Source organism: Panthera tigris, chromosome B2 (assembly GCF_018350195.1).
Source record: "Panthera tigris isolate Pti1 chromosome B2, P.tigris_Pti1_mat1.1, whole genome shotgun sequence".
Taxonomy (NCBI): domain Eukaryota; kingdom Metazoa; phylum Chordata; class Mammalia; order Carnivora; family Felidae; genus Panthera; species Panthera tigris.
The window spans coordinates 109,571,354-109,586,929 of record NC_056664.1 but is presented as its reverse complement, the minus strand read 5'-3'; the positions used below and the strand labels follow the sequence as shown (position 1 = coordinate 109,586,929).

The window sequence follows — 15,576 nt, the reverse complement described above, 5'->3', positions numbered from 1 at the left end:
AGAAAGCAATCCTCCAGAAGTGAGAAATTCCACTAATGGACGAGGGCAAAATCATTAACGACCACTTCAGCCTCTACGTAACTCAAATTCAAATAAATATTAAGTAAAGGTGAGATTTTTCTCACAACGTTTTCTTAATGTGGTAAATAAACTACAGTCCGGCTGCATCAGCCAGGCACTTTATGCCCGCAGTGTTAAAAGATTCCGCTCTGCAGAACACGCCTCAGGTTCCAAGCATGCGCACGCGCACGCGCAATCTTAACCCGACACCCTCCCCCACCCCACCTAATACAGGCCTCAAAGGAAGTGACGCAAAGCTAAGGGGCGGGGTGGGCTATGCGCCGGAAGTGGCTCGCTGATAGTAAATAAGGCCTGAGAGGGTGGAGAGATACTGTCTCCATTTTGTCGCCCTCTTCTGCTCCTGCGACGTTGCGGAAATGGGGAACGTCTTGGGACTGTGCTCCATGGCGAGCTGGGTAAGGAGGTTTTTAGTGGCCTAAGGGGTGCTAAGCGTACGATGCGGAAGAGAAGGGAACCCGAGCTGGGCTGGATGCGGCCCGACGGTAACGTGGTACCCCACCCAACAGGGGAGTGCCTTCCGTCCCCATTCTCTCCCTATCTCCCGCGGTCATCCAACTCAGCTTTAGGGCCCTGAGTCTTGCAAAGAGCTGACCCGGGTGGCCGAGAAGAGAAGTGGAGATGGGAAGATAACCCCGATGGGAGAAGCGAAGAGAGCTGGTAGTCTTCCCCCAACACCCCGTCTTTCGTGAAAGCTACTCCCCATTCTCCCAGGCGCCTTTTTGTTGTTTTTGTGTTTGTGTGTCTGCGTAGGCCATCTCTACAAAGGTCTTAGGCCTGTTCCGTGGAGTTCCCCATCTCTTTTCGTCACATTCCCAGCGATCTCAGACTGCAGCACTGTCATCCCTGGAGGCATGTTGGCCTCTTTGTTCTGTGGGGCCGACTACAATTAAGTGCCGGCTATTTGGGACAGCCTGGCGGTAGTATTGACACGCTAATACTGTTTAGTCCTAGCTCTGTGGTTGGATCTTCAACCTTAATGGTAGGAGGAAATTTCTCAAGTAATAACATATGTATCTCTAAAAGCTGGTCAGTTCAGTGCTGAAAATCCTGTGTCTTTTGACATAAAGCATGCTTGGGTAATCTGGAATTTCATGTTTAATTAGGTGTGGGTTCCGTTTTAAATAGATAGCATTGTTAGAATGAATCCATTTTTCATTATAGTGGCATAATTTCTTGTTTTGGGTGGTGCAGATAAACTTCAGTTTAAGATAATCATTCCACTACCACCCCCAAATATAAACAGCATATTATTATAATTAATAAATTATTTATGAATTGGGGCGAGATATTTGCGTTGAAATCATAGTTCTTTAATCTGTGATTTCTAAATTCCACTTCTAACGCTTGTCTGACTTCCCAAATGACTCCCATTATATACATCAGTCAGAATTTTTATTCTTGTACATACCTCGCTTTTTTTCAGAAATCAATGTACTGCTTGAACTGTAAAAGTTAAATTTTAATAAAATAATACATGGAGATTGTTATTTCAACTCAGGCCATTCTCTTGATTATGTTCTACGTATTTCTTCTCATAGTTTGGTATGGAAACCAGGTATTTTTTATCTCAATAAGAAACTGAGAATCCACTTGAGTCCGTTGTCTAATACAGAAGAGGTATAGTGTAATAAATGTTTTACAAAATAATAAATGTTAAAACATTGCTTTCATGGTGGGGAAGGGGGATGTGTGATTTGTAAAGTCAGATTTATCCATTTATCAAGTTGGCATATTCTTTGTATATAGTAAAGACTTAAAGGGAAGGATTCATACTTCCCATTTTGTTCTCATCTCCAGAACCTTGAACAACCTTTTTTGCCTCAAGGACACTTACAGTTACAGAAGGAAAAAAAAATGTCTTAAGGTTTTTTTAATACTTATGTGTTCTAAATCAGAAAATAACTTTAGTGAGCAATATGGAAATACTATATTCCTATTAATGTTTTTACAACTAAATTGTTCACCTTTATTGACTAGAAAACTGATAAAATTAACACTGCATTGTAGTTACTGTTAATAACAAGGTATATTGGAAAGGTGGTAACAAGGAGGCAGTTTTCTTACCTTCCAGTAATTAGATCTGTGGCAGATATGCCAGATGGCCAAGGTTGATCTTTAGTGTTCTAGATTATTGTGGCCAGTCTGGGAATTGATTTTGTAGTCTGCAATTCTGGTCATATTTTCCCCTTTCCTTCCTGGTGCTTCTGTCTCTATTCCTGAATTGTTCAATTTTAGAGTAATTTGATAGCAATTGAAGGGGACTCTGCCTTGTAATATACAAATGTGTTTTTTTCCCACAGTCTTAACAGTCAATATGCTTATTTACTTAGAGGTTTTGACAAATTTAAAATTTGTTCAAATTTTCAAAACTATTCAAGGCATTAAATTGGAAGTTAAACCACAATTAAATCTTAATGAGTCCTTCAGGCTTGATCAATTTTTGTGAAGTTTTTTTCTGATTTATAAAAGCGCTGTAGAAAATTTCTGAACTATGAAAAAAGCACACACACAAAAAAATAACATGTAATACTGTTGTGTAGAGATTGGAGCATTAATTTTTTTATTTTATTTTGAGGTGGGTTTGTTTGTTTGTTTCTTTTTGCCAAGTGGCCTAGAATTAGATTGATCATAATCCTTGGTTCATGTATGCCTGGTCTTTGATTAGTGACTGTTACACACTCAGATATCTGAATCTCCCACCTAATCCTGTAACTACATTACCAGCAAAATTTATGCCTACTTCAGTGCTTTTCTCCACCCCAATCTCAACAATGGTGTTAATGACTAGAATTGATTTTTTGAATTACTGGACCTTATATACAATAGCTATCATTTTTTTGCCCAAGATAATTTAATGTAGTTAAGAAGAAAGAGCCAGTGATTACTGCCTGCCTATTTGTGAGCCTCAGCTAGATTTTTATTTTTTAGTACAATGACTTGTTTTTGTAGAAATGATTCATAGTCACTATGAATAGTCAAGCATAGCAGAGTACAAAGTTAAAATGTCACACACAAAAAAATGCCACCACCAATAACATTCCTTTTCTCTCAATGCATATATACACATGGATGAATGGACAAAAATTTTTTTTTAGGAATGGTAGCATGCTAAATTAAAGCATTAAATCGAATTTTTCCTGAATTTAACAAAAGAAAAAATAAAAGTAAAGGAGTTGCTGAATGTTAAATAAACATTTCTTCATCAGGAGAATTTCCTAAAAAGATTCCTCTGAGATGTTTCTATAGCAGTGGTTTTCGACTGGGCATAGTTTTGACCCCAAGGTGCATTTGGCAATGTCTGTAGACACTTTTTTTGTGTCCAATTTTGGGGTAAGAGGTGCATCTAGTGAGTAAAGGCCAGAGAAACTGCTAAACATTTTACACTACACAGGACCCCTCTCCCCACCCCCACAGAATTTTTTTGGCCCAAAGTGTCAATAGTGCCAGGCTTGAGAAATTCTACTTTATCCTCTTCGGTTGGCCAGAGTAAAAAATGGAATGAAACCTGAGAGTTTTAACTGCTCTTTAAAAAGGCATGTAATGAATTCTATTTTTACCTCTACCTTCTGCCTCACTTATGGAGGCTACCTGATGTCACCATTTCCTGATCTATTTGAGAATTCTCCTCTACAAATTTTACTGCTTAACATTTTCCTTTGATGGGTTATAATTAATTGGGTGCCTGATTTCAGCTCAGGTCATGATCACGGCTTGTGAGTTCAAGCTCTTCATCGGGCTCTGTGCTGACAGCTCAGAGCTTGGAGCCTGTTTTGGATTCTCTGTCCCTCTCTTGTTCTGCCCCTCCTTTGCTCATGCTCTCTCTCAAAAATAAATAAAACATGAAAAACAAAATTTTTAAAAGCCCTTTATTTTTTGAATTGTATTGGTATTTCTAAAGGGAGAATGGGTAAATTCACCTTTAATCTGCCATCTTTAACCAGAATCTTTTTGTATTATATTTTAATATGACCATTATGTATTATAACCATAGTTCTCCTAGTTATTTAGTCTTAGAACTAAACAAGTCATTCTTAAAGTGTATCCCTGGACCCTGTAGCATCAGCACACCTGGGAATTTATTGGAAACACTGACTAGGGCCCAGCATTCTATGTTAATAAGCCGTCCAGGTGATTCTGATGTCTGCTACCTTTTGAGAACCACTCCTCTACACTTAAGTGATTTCAAAGCTCAAATATTTCTTTTTAACCATGGCTTTTCCCAAAATTTTTTTTAATGATATGTCATCTAATTGACTAAATTTTATCATTTGCTAGAGTTTGGAAGAATTCATGGATGCTGAAATCCCTGAATTCTTTCATATGCAAAAATAACCTATTTGAGAGGCATTGTTTACTAGTATAATAGTATACCCATTACACCCATTTCCTTCAGAACTTAATAGTGTTTTTTGTGAATTCTGTTTTATCTTACAACCTCCTGGTATCCACTGCCTCCCAACACATCTCACATGTTCTATTGACTTTTTTCCTTTGCATGGATATTTGAACAGTTTTTACTTGTCTTTGAAATTGGTCAAGTATGTCTGACTTTAAATCTTTTATCACTTTTTTTTCTTCTGGTAAATATGTTCTTTTTTATTATTTATTTTTTAATTTACATCCAAGTTAGTTAGTATATAGTGCAACAAACTTAATGCCCCTTACCCATTTAGCCCATCCCCCTTCCCACAACCCTTCCAGCAACCCTCTGTTTGTTCTCTATATTTAAGAGACTCTTATGTTTTGTCCCCCTCCCTGTGTTTATATTATTTTTGCTTCCCTTCCCTTGTATTCATCTGTTTTGTATTTTAAAGTCCTCATAGGAGTGAAGTCATATTATTTTTGTCTTTCTCTGACTAATTTCGCTTAGCATAATACCCTCCAGTTCCATCCACGTAGTTGCAAATGCAAGATTTCTTTTTGATTGCCAAGTAATACTCCATTGTGGGTGTGTATGTGTGGGTGTGTATGTATGTATGTATGTATGTATATAGACACATGTGTATACACATACATACATACACACATCTTTATCCATTCATCTGTCAATGGACATTTGGTCTCTTTCCATACTTTGGCTATTGTTGATAGTGCTGCTATAAATATTGGGGTGCATGAGCCCCTTCGAAACAGCTCTCCTGTATCCTTTGGATGAATACCTAGTAGTGCAATTTTGGGGTCGTAGGGTAGTTCTATTTTTAATTTTTTGAGGAATCTCCATACTGTTTTCTAGAGTGGCTGCACCAGTTTGCATTCCCACCAGCAGTGCAAAAGAAGTCCTCTTCTCAATGTCACCCAATATCTGTTGTTGCCTGAGTTGTTAATGTTAGCCATTGTGACAGGTGTGAAAATACCTACTCATTTCTTTTGGGGAAGTTTTTCTCGTATTCTATCCTTGAATGTCTTATTTAGAGGATTCTGTATTTTAAGGACACTAGTTTCCTTCATGTTTTATTGTGTTTGTTTTCCTTCTACATTTTTTTTCTGTCATTTTTTTAGTTGATACAATTTACATGAAATTCACACCTTGTAATATACAGGTCTGTGATTTTTGAGAAGTCCTATACTTATGTAACAACTACAAAACAGTTACTACCTTAAAAAATTCTGTCATCCCCATTCTTGGAAACCCGTTTTGTGTTGTGTTGTGTTTTGTTTTGTTTTGTTTTGTCTCCAGAGTTCTTTCCAGAAAGGCATATGAATAGGATATACAGCATAGGGTGTTTTGAGTCTGGCTTTTTTTACTGAGTATAATTCATTTGAGACTTATTCATGGTGGTGTATTATTGGTTCCTTTTTAATTTTGCATACTATTCCATTGCTTGGATGTACCACAACTTAACCTGTCCATGTACCAGTTGAAAGGCATTTCCAGATTTTGGTGATAAAGTAGCTGTAAGCATTTTCATAAAGGTACCATTAAGGTTTTTTGTGTGACTCTTAAGTTCTTTTTGCTTAGGTAAAATATCTAGCAATGGAATTGCTAAACAACATGGTAAGCATACATTTGACTTAATAAGAAACCACCAAACTGGTTTCTAAGATAACTGTACCAATTTTCATTCCCACTAACAAAAAGTTGACAGTACTTGGTATTATGAGTTTATTTGATTTTGGCCATTGTAATGTGTGTGTAGTGGTATCTCATGGTTTTAGTTTGCATTTCCTTAGGAGATCTATAGTTTACATCATGGTTTACTCTTGGTGTTGGACATTCTGTGAGTTTGGGCAAATGTATAATGACATGTATTTACCATTAATGTAGCATGTAGAGTATTTTTATTGCCCTAAAAATCCTTTGTGTTTTGCCTATTCATCCCTCCACCCACTCCAACCACTGTTCTTACTGTCTCCATAGTTTTCCTTTTCCAGAGTATTGTACAGTTGAAATCATACAAAATGTAGTCTTTTTACGTTGTTTTCTTTCACTTAGTAATACCTATTTAAGTTTTCTCCTTGTCTTTTTATGGCTTAACTCCTTTTCAGCACTGAATAATATGCCATTATTTAGATGTACCACAGTACCTACTGAAGGACATACTGGTTGGTTCCAAGTTTGGGCAGTTATGAATAAAGTTACTATAAACATTCATGTGCAGGTTTTTGTGTGGACATGAGTTTTTCTTGGTATTTAACTGGATTGTATGGTAAGCATATGTTTCGTTTTATAATCTGTCAAACTGTCTCCAAAGTGGTTATACCATTTTGCATTCCTACCAGCAGTGTATGAGAGTAACTATTGATCCATATCCTCATCAGCATTTGGTGTTATCTGTGTTCTGGATTTGGCCTTCCTAATAGATAGGTAGTAGTATCTTGTTTTAATATGCATTTACCATATGCATATGAAATGTGATGTGGAACACCTTTGCATATGCTGATTTTCCATTTGTATTATCTGATTTGGTGAGGTGTCTGTTGACCCATTTGTTTTCTTATTGTTGCGTTTTAAGAGTTCTTTGTATGTTTTGGATAATACTCCTTTAAGATCAGGTATGTCTTTTGCAAAGTTTCACACAGTTGGCCTGTTTTTTCATTCTCTTGACACTGACTTTTGCAGAGCAGAATTAAAAAAAATATTTTTTTTTTAATGTTTATTTTTGAGAGTAAGCATGAGCGGGCTTGGGGCAGAGAGAGAGGGAGACAGGATCCAAAATGAGCTCAGTGCTGACAGCAGAGAGCCTGATGGCTGGACTTGAACTCAAGAACCTTGAAACCATGATCTGAGCTGAAGTCGGATACTTAACTGACTGAGCCAGCCAGGCGTACCTACTGAGCAGAATTGTTTGAATTTTAATGAAGACCAGCTTAACAGTTCTGTTTTTTTTTTTTCTGTGGATCATGCCTTTGGTGTTCTCTGAAAAAGTCATCACCACACCCATGGTCATTTGGATTTTTTCCTATATTATAGGAGTTTTATAGTTTCATGGTTTGTATTTAGATTTACGACCCATTTTGAGTTAATTTTGGGGAATGCTGTGAGATGTGTGTCTAGACTGATAGATTGATTTTTTTTTTTTTTTTGCGTGTGCATGCCCAGTTGTTACAGCACAGTTTGTTGAAAAGATGATTTTGCTTCATTGAATAGCCTTTGCACCTTTGTCAAAGATTAGTTGATTTTATTTATATGAGGCTATTTATGTGCTTGCTAGTCTGTACCTTTGTCCCTTTTTTTTGACAATACTATACTGGCTTGATTACTATTGTCACTTTATAATAAGTTTGAAGTTTGGTAGTTTCAGTCCTTCACCTTTGTTCTTCTTCGGTGTTTTGTTGGGTAGTCTGGGTCTTGTGTTTCTATGAACTTAGAATCAGTTTGTCAGTATTTACACGATAACTTGCTGGGTGTTTGATTGGAATTGCATTGAATCTATAGATCAAGTTTGAGGAATTGATATCCTGACAATGTTGAGTCTTCCTAATCCATGAACATGGAATGTCTGTTCATTTATTTAGTTCTTTTTTTTGCTTATCAGAATTTTGTGTTTTTTTCTATTGATCCTGTATGTAGTGTGTTAGATTTATACCTAAGTATTTTGGCAGTTTTAATTTGGGGGATGCTAATGTAAATGGTAACGTATTTTTAATTTCAAGTTTCACTTTTTCATTGGGGGATATATAGGGAAGTGATTGACTTTAGTATACAAACCTTGTATCCTTCAACCCTGCTATAATTGTTTATTAGTTCTAAGATTTTTGTGGGGGTTTTTTTGGTCAATTCTTTTGAATTTTCTACATAGATGATAATGTCATCTGTGAAGAAAGCTAATTTTATTTCTTCCTTCCCAGTGTGTTTACCTTTTATTTCCTTTGTGGGTTTTGGTTTGTTTGTTTTTTTTTTTTTTTTGGTGTTAATTGCATTAGCTAGAACTTCCAGTAGTGTTGAAATGGAATGGTAAGAGGAAACATCCTTGGTTTGTACCTGATATTAATGGGAAGGTTTCAATTTTCTTACCATTAAATATGATAACTATAGGTGTTTTGTTGATTTTATTTATCAAGTTGGGGGGAGTTCCCCTTTATTCCTACTTTATGAGAAATTTTAGCATGAATGAGTGTTGGATTTTGTGAAATAGATTTTCTGCATCTGTTGTGACCCATCTTTTTTAGCCAGTTGATGTGATGGATTACATTAATTGATTTTTGAATGTTGAACCATTCTTGCATACCTGGGATAAACCCCACTTGGTTGTGATCATACATTGTTGGATTTGATACGCATGTATTTTGTTGAAGATCTGCGTTCATGAGAGATGCTGATATAGTTTTTATTTTTTATTATATCTTTGTCTGGTTTTGTTGGTAGAGTGATGCTGGTCTCATACAATGAGTTAGGCAGTGTTCCTCTGCCTGTCCTCTGAAAGAGATTTCAGAGAACTGGTGTTTTTTTGTTTTGTTTTTTTTCTTTTAAGTGTTTGGTAGAGGTCACCAGTGAATCTGGGTCCAGTGCTTTCTGTTTTGGAAGGTTATCAGTTGTTTGTGTTTTTTTTGTTTTTTTGTTTGTGTTTTTTTTTTTTGTTTCTTTGTTTTTTTGTTTGTGTTTTTTTTTTTGTTTTTTTAAGTTTTTTTGTTTTTTTGAGAGAGTGAGTGGGGGAGGGGCAGAGAGACAGAGGGAGACAGAGAATACCAACCAGGCTCCACACTGTCAGCACAGAGCCCGATGTGGGGGTGGGGGGGTGGCTCAAACTCATGAACTGTGAGATCACGACCCAAGCTGAAACCAAGAGTCGGACATTTAACTGACTGAGCCACACAGGCGCCTCAGAAGTTATTAAATTATTGGTTCAGTTTCTTTAACATGTATTGAATTATGCAGATTGTCTCTTGTGAATTTTCGCATCTTGTGTCTTTCAAGGAATTGGTTCATTTCATCTAGGTTATCAAATTTGTGGACAGTGTAGCTGTTGATTGCATTCTTTTATCCTTTTGATGAGTAGGGGATTTAAAGTGATGCCCTCTCCTTCATTTTTGATGTTAGTAATGATGTTCTCTCTTTTTGTTAGCCATCAGCATGTATATACACATGAGATGCATATGTATGCATACATAATTGAATACAGTGTTCTTAAGATTTTTTAACAAACTCTTATCTGTTAGGTCAATTAAGAATAAGATGAAGAGGGGCGCCTGGGTGGCTCAGTCGGTTGAGCGTCCGACTTCAGCTCAGGTCACGATCTCGAGGTCCGTGAGTTCCAGCCCCATGTCGGGCTCTGGGCTGATGGCTCGGAGCCTGGAGCCTGCCTCCGATTCTGTGTCTCCCTCTCTCTCTCTGCCCCTCCCCCGTTCAAGCTCTGTCTCTCTCTGTCTCAAAAATAAATAAACATAAAAAAAATTAAAAAAAAATAAGATAAAGAGATTTTTATGTTTGATGTTCTTATTTAGACTCTTGACTTATATTAATTTTCTTGTCTCTAAAGGACTTCCTTAAACATTTCTTGCAAGGCAGGTCTACAATTTGACAACAAATTCCCTCAATCTTTGAGAAAGTCTTTATTTCTACTTCACCTTTGAAGGATAATTGACAGAGTATAGAACCCTCACTTGGTTTTTTGTTTTTTTTTTCTCAACACTTCAGATATTTCCACTACACTTTTTCTTGTATACATGGTTTCTGAGAAGTGGATATAATCTTCTCTTTGTTCTTCTATAAATAAGTTGTTATTTTTCTTCAGCTTCTTTCAAGATTTTTTTCCTTATATTTTCTTTATCTTTTATTTTTTGAGTTTGGAAGTGATGTGTCTAGGTGTAGGTTTTTAATTTTTGGTTTGTGGATTTTGTTTGTTTTGGTTTTTAGTATATGCTTCTGACATTAAGTTGGGAAAATTGTCATTGTTTTTTCAAATATTTCTTCTGTTTCTTTTTTTTTTTTTTTGCTATTTTCAATATATTACCCCTTTTTAATTGTCCTGCAGTCCTTGGTTATTCTGTTCTGTTTTATTCAATCTCTGCTGTCTTTTCAGTTTGAGAGGAGATGTCCTCAAGCTAAGAAATTAAATTTCTCTGTCTTGTCCTAGACTGTTAATAAGCTTATCAAAGGCAGTTTTTCTTTCTGTTACATTTTTTGATCCCTAGCATTTTTTCTTGGTTCTTAGGTTTCTTATCTCTCAGTTTATATTGCACATGTGTTGTTACATGCTGTTTATTCATCATAACCTTTAACATATTCAGTCCTAGTTATTCTAAATTTCTAGTTTGGTAATTCCAGCATCCCTACCATGTCTGCTTTTGATGTTTCCTCTGACTCCTTAAATTATGTTTGTTTTTTACCTTTTGCTGTGCTTTGTAACTTTTTCTTTATAGTGGGACATGCTGTACTGGGTAAAAGGGACTGCTGTAAATAGGCTTTGGTCATGTTGTGGTGAGGTCTTGGGGAAAGAAGAGTGTTCCACAGCCCAAAGTAAAGTGTTCCACAGCCCTATGATTAGGTCATAGCCCTTTAGTGAGCCTGTGTCTGGACTGTGAACTTCTCAAGTGTTTCCTAGGCTTTTTCTTCCTCCTAGGTGGGAGAAGATGGCAAACGAGGGCTGGCGTTGAGTATTTCCCTTCCATGTTATTTTGGCTCTGATAATACACCCCTCCCTCCCCCCACCCCCCTCCTCAACAGGTTAGGCTCTGGTTAACCAGTTTCTCCTTAGGGCAGGCATTGTTAAGAACATGTGTTCTGGGTATATTTTTAAATGGTTGCTTTTTCCTTCTGCAGGAAGCATGAGGGAATTTCCACAGTAAGTTTCAGCAATTCTTCAGTTACAGTTTAGGTTGCCCTACTTGGGCCTTGGTTCCTAAGTTGGTTTCCACTTGTGATTTTCTACTTTGGTAAGTTGTGGCTCCCTGTATTTGCCTATCTGTTTCCAATCTTGGGGACAGTGATTTTCTCACCTGTCTTATGGATCCTGGAAGAGTTCTTGATATTATACTCTGTTTATCTTTTTACTGGTGAGGAGAAAGTGGTGCTTCCAAGCTTCTTAAATGGGGAAAAAAGATACTAGAAGTCTTCATTTGCTTTTTATATTTTTGATTTTGAATTGACAAGATGTTAAGAATTTGTATTCATGAAGGATGTTGCTCTCTTCTTTATAATGTCTTTGGATTTAGTGTCAGTAATTCTGGCCCACTAGAAAAGAGTTGTGAAGTGTTTTGCCTCCAGTTTTCTAGAATAGTTTGTGTAGAATTCATGATTTATTCCTTAAATGCTTAATAGAACTCACTGGTGAAACCATCTTTGCATGGGAAAGTTTTTAACTTAAAAATTTAACTTTTTAAAATAGTTACAGGACCATTGATTGTGTGTGTGTGTATATACATACATATATATATATACATATATATATATGTACGTATATGTAAATCTCATTGAATGATTTCTGACAATGTGGGTTTTTCAGTTTGTCCACTTTATCTAAGATACTGAATAAAATTGCTCATACTTTTCTCTTATAATTTTTTAATGCTCCTAGGATCTGTATTTGTATCTTCACACATTTCCAGTATTCATGATTTTTGTGTGATTACTTTTGCTCTTTTGTATCTTCATCAGTCTGTTTCTCAGTCATAACAGTCTTCTAAAATTGATTTTAGATTTTAGATTTCACTGATTTTCTTGTTCTGCTTTTTATTTCCCTGATTTCTCTCTATATTAGTTTCTTTTTTTCTTTTGTGCTTGTTTATTTGATTGTTTTAGGTAGAAGCTCAGATCACTGATTTGAAATCTTTATTTTTGTCTAATGTCATTTAGTACTAAATTTCCTTCGAACGTTGCTTTAGAGCATTCCATGACTGTATTGTGTTATTTTCATTTTATTTAATTTCCTTTTGATATCTTTTGTCTGTGAATTATTTAGAGGTGTGTTATTTAGGGGCCACCTGGGAGGCTCAGTCGGTTAAGTGTCTGATTTCGGCTCAGGTCATGATCTCATGGTTCATGGGTTCAAGCCCCGAGTCGGGTTCTCTGCTGACAGCTTGGAGGTCAGAGCCTGGAGCCTGCTTTGGATTGTATGTCTCCCTCTCGCTTTTCCCCTCCTCTCATCTCAGAAATAAATAAACATTTAAAAGAAATTTTTTAAAAACGTGTCATTTAGTTTCCAGATATTTTTTGTTACTGACTTCTAACTTAGTTACACTGTGGGCCTAGAATACATGTTTGTTGCATGATTTGAAGCATTCTATGTTTATTGCAATTTGAGATTTGTTTTATGGCCAAGAATATGGTCTGTTTTGGTTGTGTTCTGTGTACTCTGGAAAACAACTTGTGCTGTGCCCTGGTTAGATTGAGTATTCCCTAAATGTCATTTAGGCACAGTTAATTGATAATCTTGTACAAGTTTTTATATCCTTATTGATTTTTGTTCTGCTAAATGAGAGAACATAAATGTGAATTTGTTATTCTTTTCAGTTTTATTATTTTTCCGTTCATGTATTTTGAAGTTCTCTTACTAAGTGTAGAACAATAGGATTGTAGGTTTACTCTGTGAACATCCCATTACCATAATGAAGTGTCCCTCATTAACCCTGGTAAGATTCTTTGCTCTGAAATCTGTTGTGTCTGGTACTACTATGGCATGGTATTTATTTATTTTTCTTTCATAAATAACCTGTTTGCATTTTTATATTTAAGTAGGTTTCTTGTAGAAGAGCTAGAGTTGGATCACAGTATTTATCCAGTGTGATAGTCTTTGCCTTTTTAAGTAGGAATGTTTTTGCCACTTACATTTAGTGTGATTGTGGGTTATGTTTGGGCTTAAATAAACCATCTTTCTATTTTGTTTGTTTTGTCTTGTCTATTATCCCTTTTCTGTAGGTTTTTTTTTTTTTTTTTTTTTTGCGCCATATTTTGTACTTACTAGCCATCACTTTTAGCATTCTGTTTTATTTCCATTGGCTTACTAGCCCTACTTCTTTGTCTTGGTTTTTTAGAGGTTACTTTAGGGTTTATAGTGTTTATTTTCAACTTACTACAATCTTCCTTTATTTCCAATTTAAGAACCTTATAGTGGTATAGTTCAGTGTCTCCTCTTGCATACTGCTTGTAATCCTCATACATTTGACTTCCACCTTTGTTATATACCCCACAATACATTGCTGATATTTCTGTTTTAAAAGGATAATTATGCTTTAAAGTAATTTTTTTTATATAAGAAAGGTACATTTGCCATTTTCATTGTTCTTCATTCCTTTTGTTGTATAGATTTTTTTTTTTTTTTTTTTGGTATCTATATAGATAAGCTGTCTAGTATAATTTTCCTTCTGCTTGAAGGAGTTCCTTCAACATTTCTAGTAGTTTAGGTCTACTAATTTTGGATTCTTTTGTCTTTGTCTGAAAGTGGTTTTATTTTACATTAATTTTTGAAAGAGACTTTTAGGCAGTATAAAATTTTATCACTCAAGGTTTTTTAAAGTACTTTTGCACAATTCTTTTTACTAGAATTGAGATCTTTGTTTCTATATAATATGGCTTAATTTTTCTGCCTGCTTTTTAAAGATTTTTTGTTTATGGTTTGAACAGTTTGATTATGATATGAGTTAGTGTGGTTTCCATCGTGTTTGTTTTCCTATAATTTTTTTTTTTATTTGAGAGAGAGCACATGTGAGTGGGGAGGGGCAGAAAGAGAGGGAGAAAATTCCAAGCAGGCTCCACGCTGTCCGCACACAGCCCCATGTGGGGCTTGATCCCACAGACCATGAAGTCATGACATGAGCCGAATAAAGAACCACCCAAAGCGCCCCTATTTTTCTAGAATTTCATTAAGCTTCTTGGATCTGTGCATTTATAATCTTGATTCAATTTGGGAGCATTTTGACAATTATTTCAGAAGTTTCACTTCTCCTTCAAAAACTCTAATTTCACTTACATTAGACTGCCTGAAGCTATCTTACAATGCTCTGTTCATTTTTATCCTAGTGTTTTGTCTCATTTCTTCTGTGTCCAGATTTGTTCATCTTTTTTGCAGTGTCTTAGTATTTTTTGGTTTGGTTACTTTATTTTTCATTTCTACGAGTTTGGTATAGATCTTTTAAATTATCTTTCATGTCTCTTCTTAACATGCTGATGTTTTTTTCACTCTTGAGCATATGAAATATAATTAAAATAATATCTTTATGCTGTTATTTATAATTCAGCCGTCTTTGTTATTTCCAGGTTGATTTTGATTGTTTTTTCTCATTAAAGACTGTATTTTCCTGCTTTCTTGCATAGCTATCAACTTTTTATTAGATGTCAGACATTGTAAATTTTACCTTGATGGAGGTGGACATACTTGTATTCTAAAACGAAAATATTTTTGGGTTTTGTTCTTGGACGTAGTTGAGTTACTTGAAGAAAATTTTTCTTAATGTTTTCTTTATACTTTGTTAAGTGAGACTGGAGCAGCTTTTAGTCTTGTGGCTGATTTTTTTGTTTTGTTTTGTTTTGTTTTCTCCCTTCTAAGTAAAAGCCTGTATAACTTAGTGTCTTCTGCATTACAAGGTTTTCCACTGTGGCTAGTGGGAATACCAACTCTTCTCCTTTAGTAATTTATTTAAATAAATGCACTGATCAGTACTTTACTACAGATTCAAGTTGAAGCCTCTACAGATTTCAAGAGCTCACTCTGTAGCTTTCTTCTCTTCATGATTCTGCTCTATAAACTCAACTTCAACTCTGTTCCAGCTCCCAACTCAGTCTCCTCAGTTCAGGTGGACTGCTAGCCTCTGCTTGGATTCCCCTCCCTTCACTAGAAGCTCTCCCGGGCAGAAAGATAGGTTAATCATGGAGCTCACATTGTTTCCTGTCAGGAATTACTGTCCTGCATTGCCTGTTGTTCATTGTCTGAAAACCATTGTTTTAATTTTTTCCATTAAGGCAGTAGGGTAAAGTCTAGTCATTGTTGACTCCATTTTTATCTAAGTTTATAGTAGTTAACTCAAGCTTTTTTCTGTTAGTAATTTAATTTTCAGGTGTGTCTGTTTTGTTCCTTGACAGTTAATTATTCTTTAAGTTTTATTTTCTCTTATTTCTTTGCT

At 35.7% G+C, this 15,576-nt stretch overlaps 1 protein-coding gene across 1 annotated transcript in view; it reads left to right on the top strand.

Moving 5' to 3' along the window:
* Positions 1–357: 357 nt before the first annotated feature.
* The window catches only part of SERINC1 (serine incorporator 1), a 34,628-nt gene continuing 19,409 nt past the window's right edge, over positions 358–15,576 (top strand). The window contains exon 1 of the mRNA XM_007078674.2: positions 358–476. Within this exon, the coding sequence (XP_007078736.1) occupies positions 438–476 (39 nt within the window). The 5' untranslated portion in view covers positions 358–437. The remainder of the gene's footprint in view (positions 477–15,576) is intronic.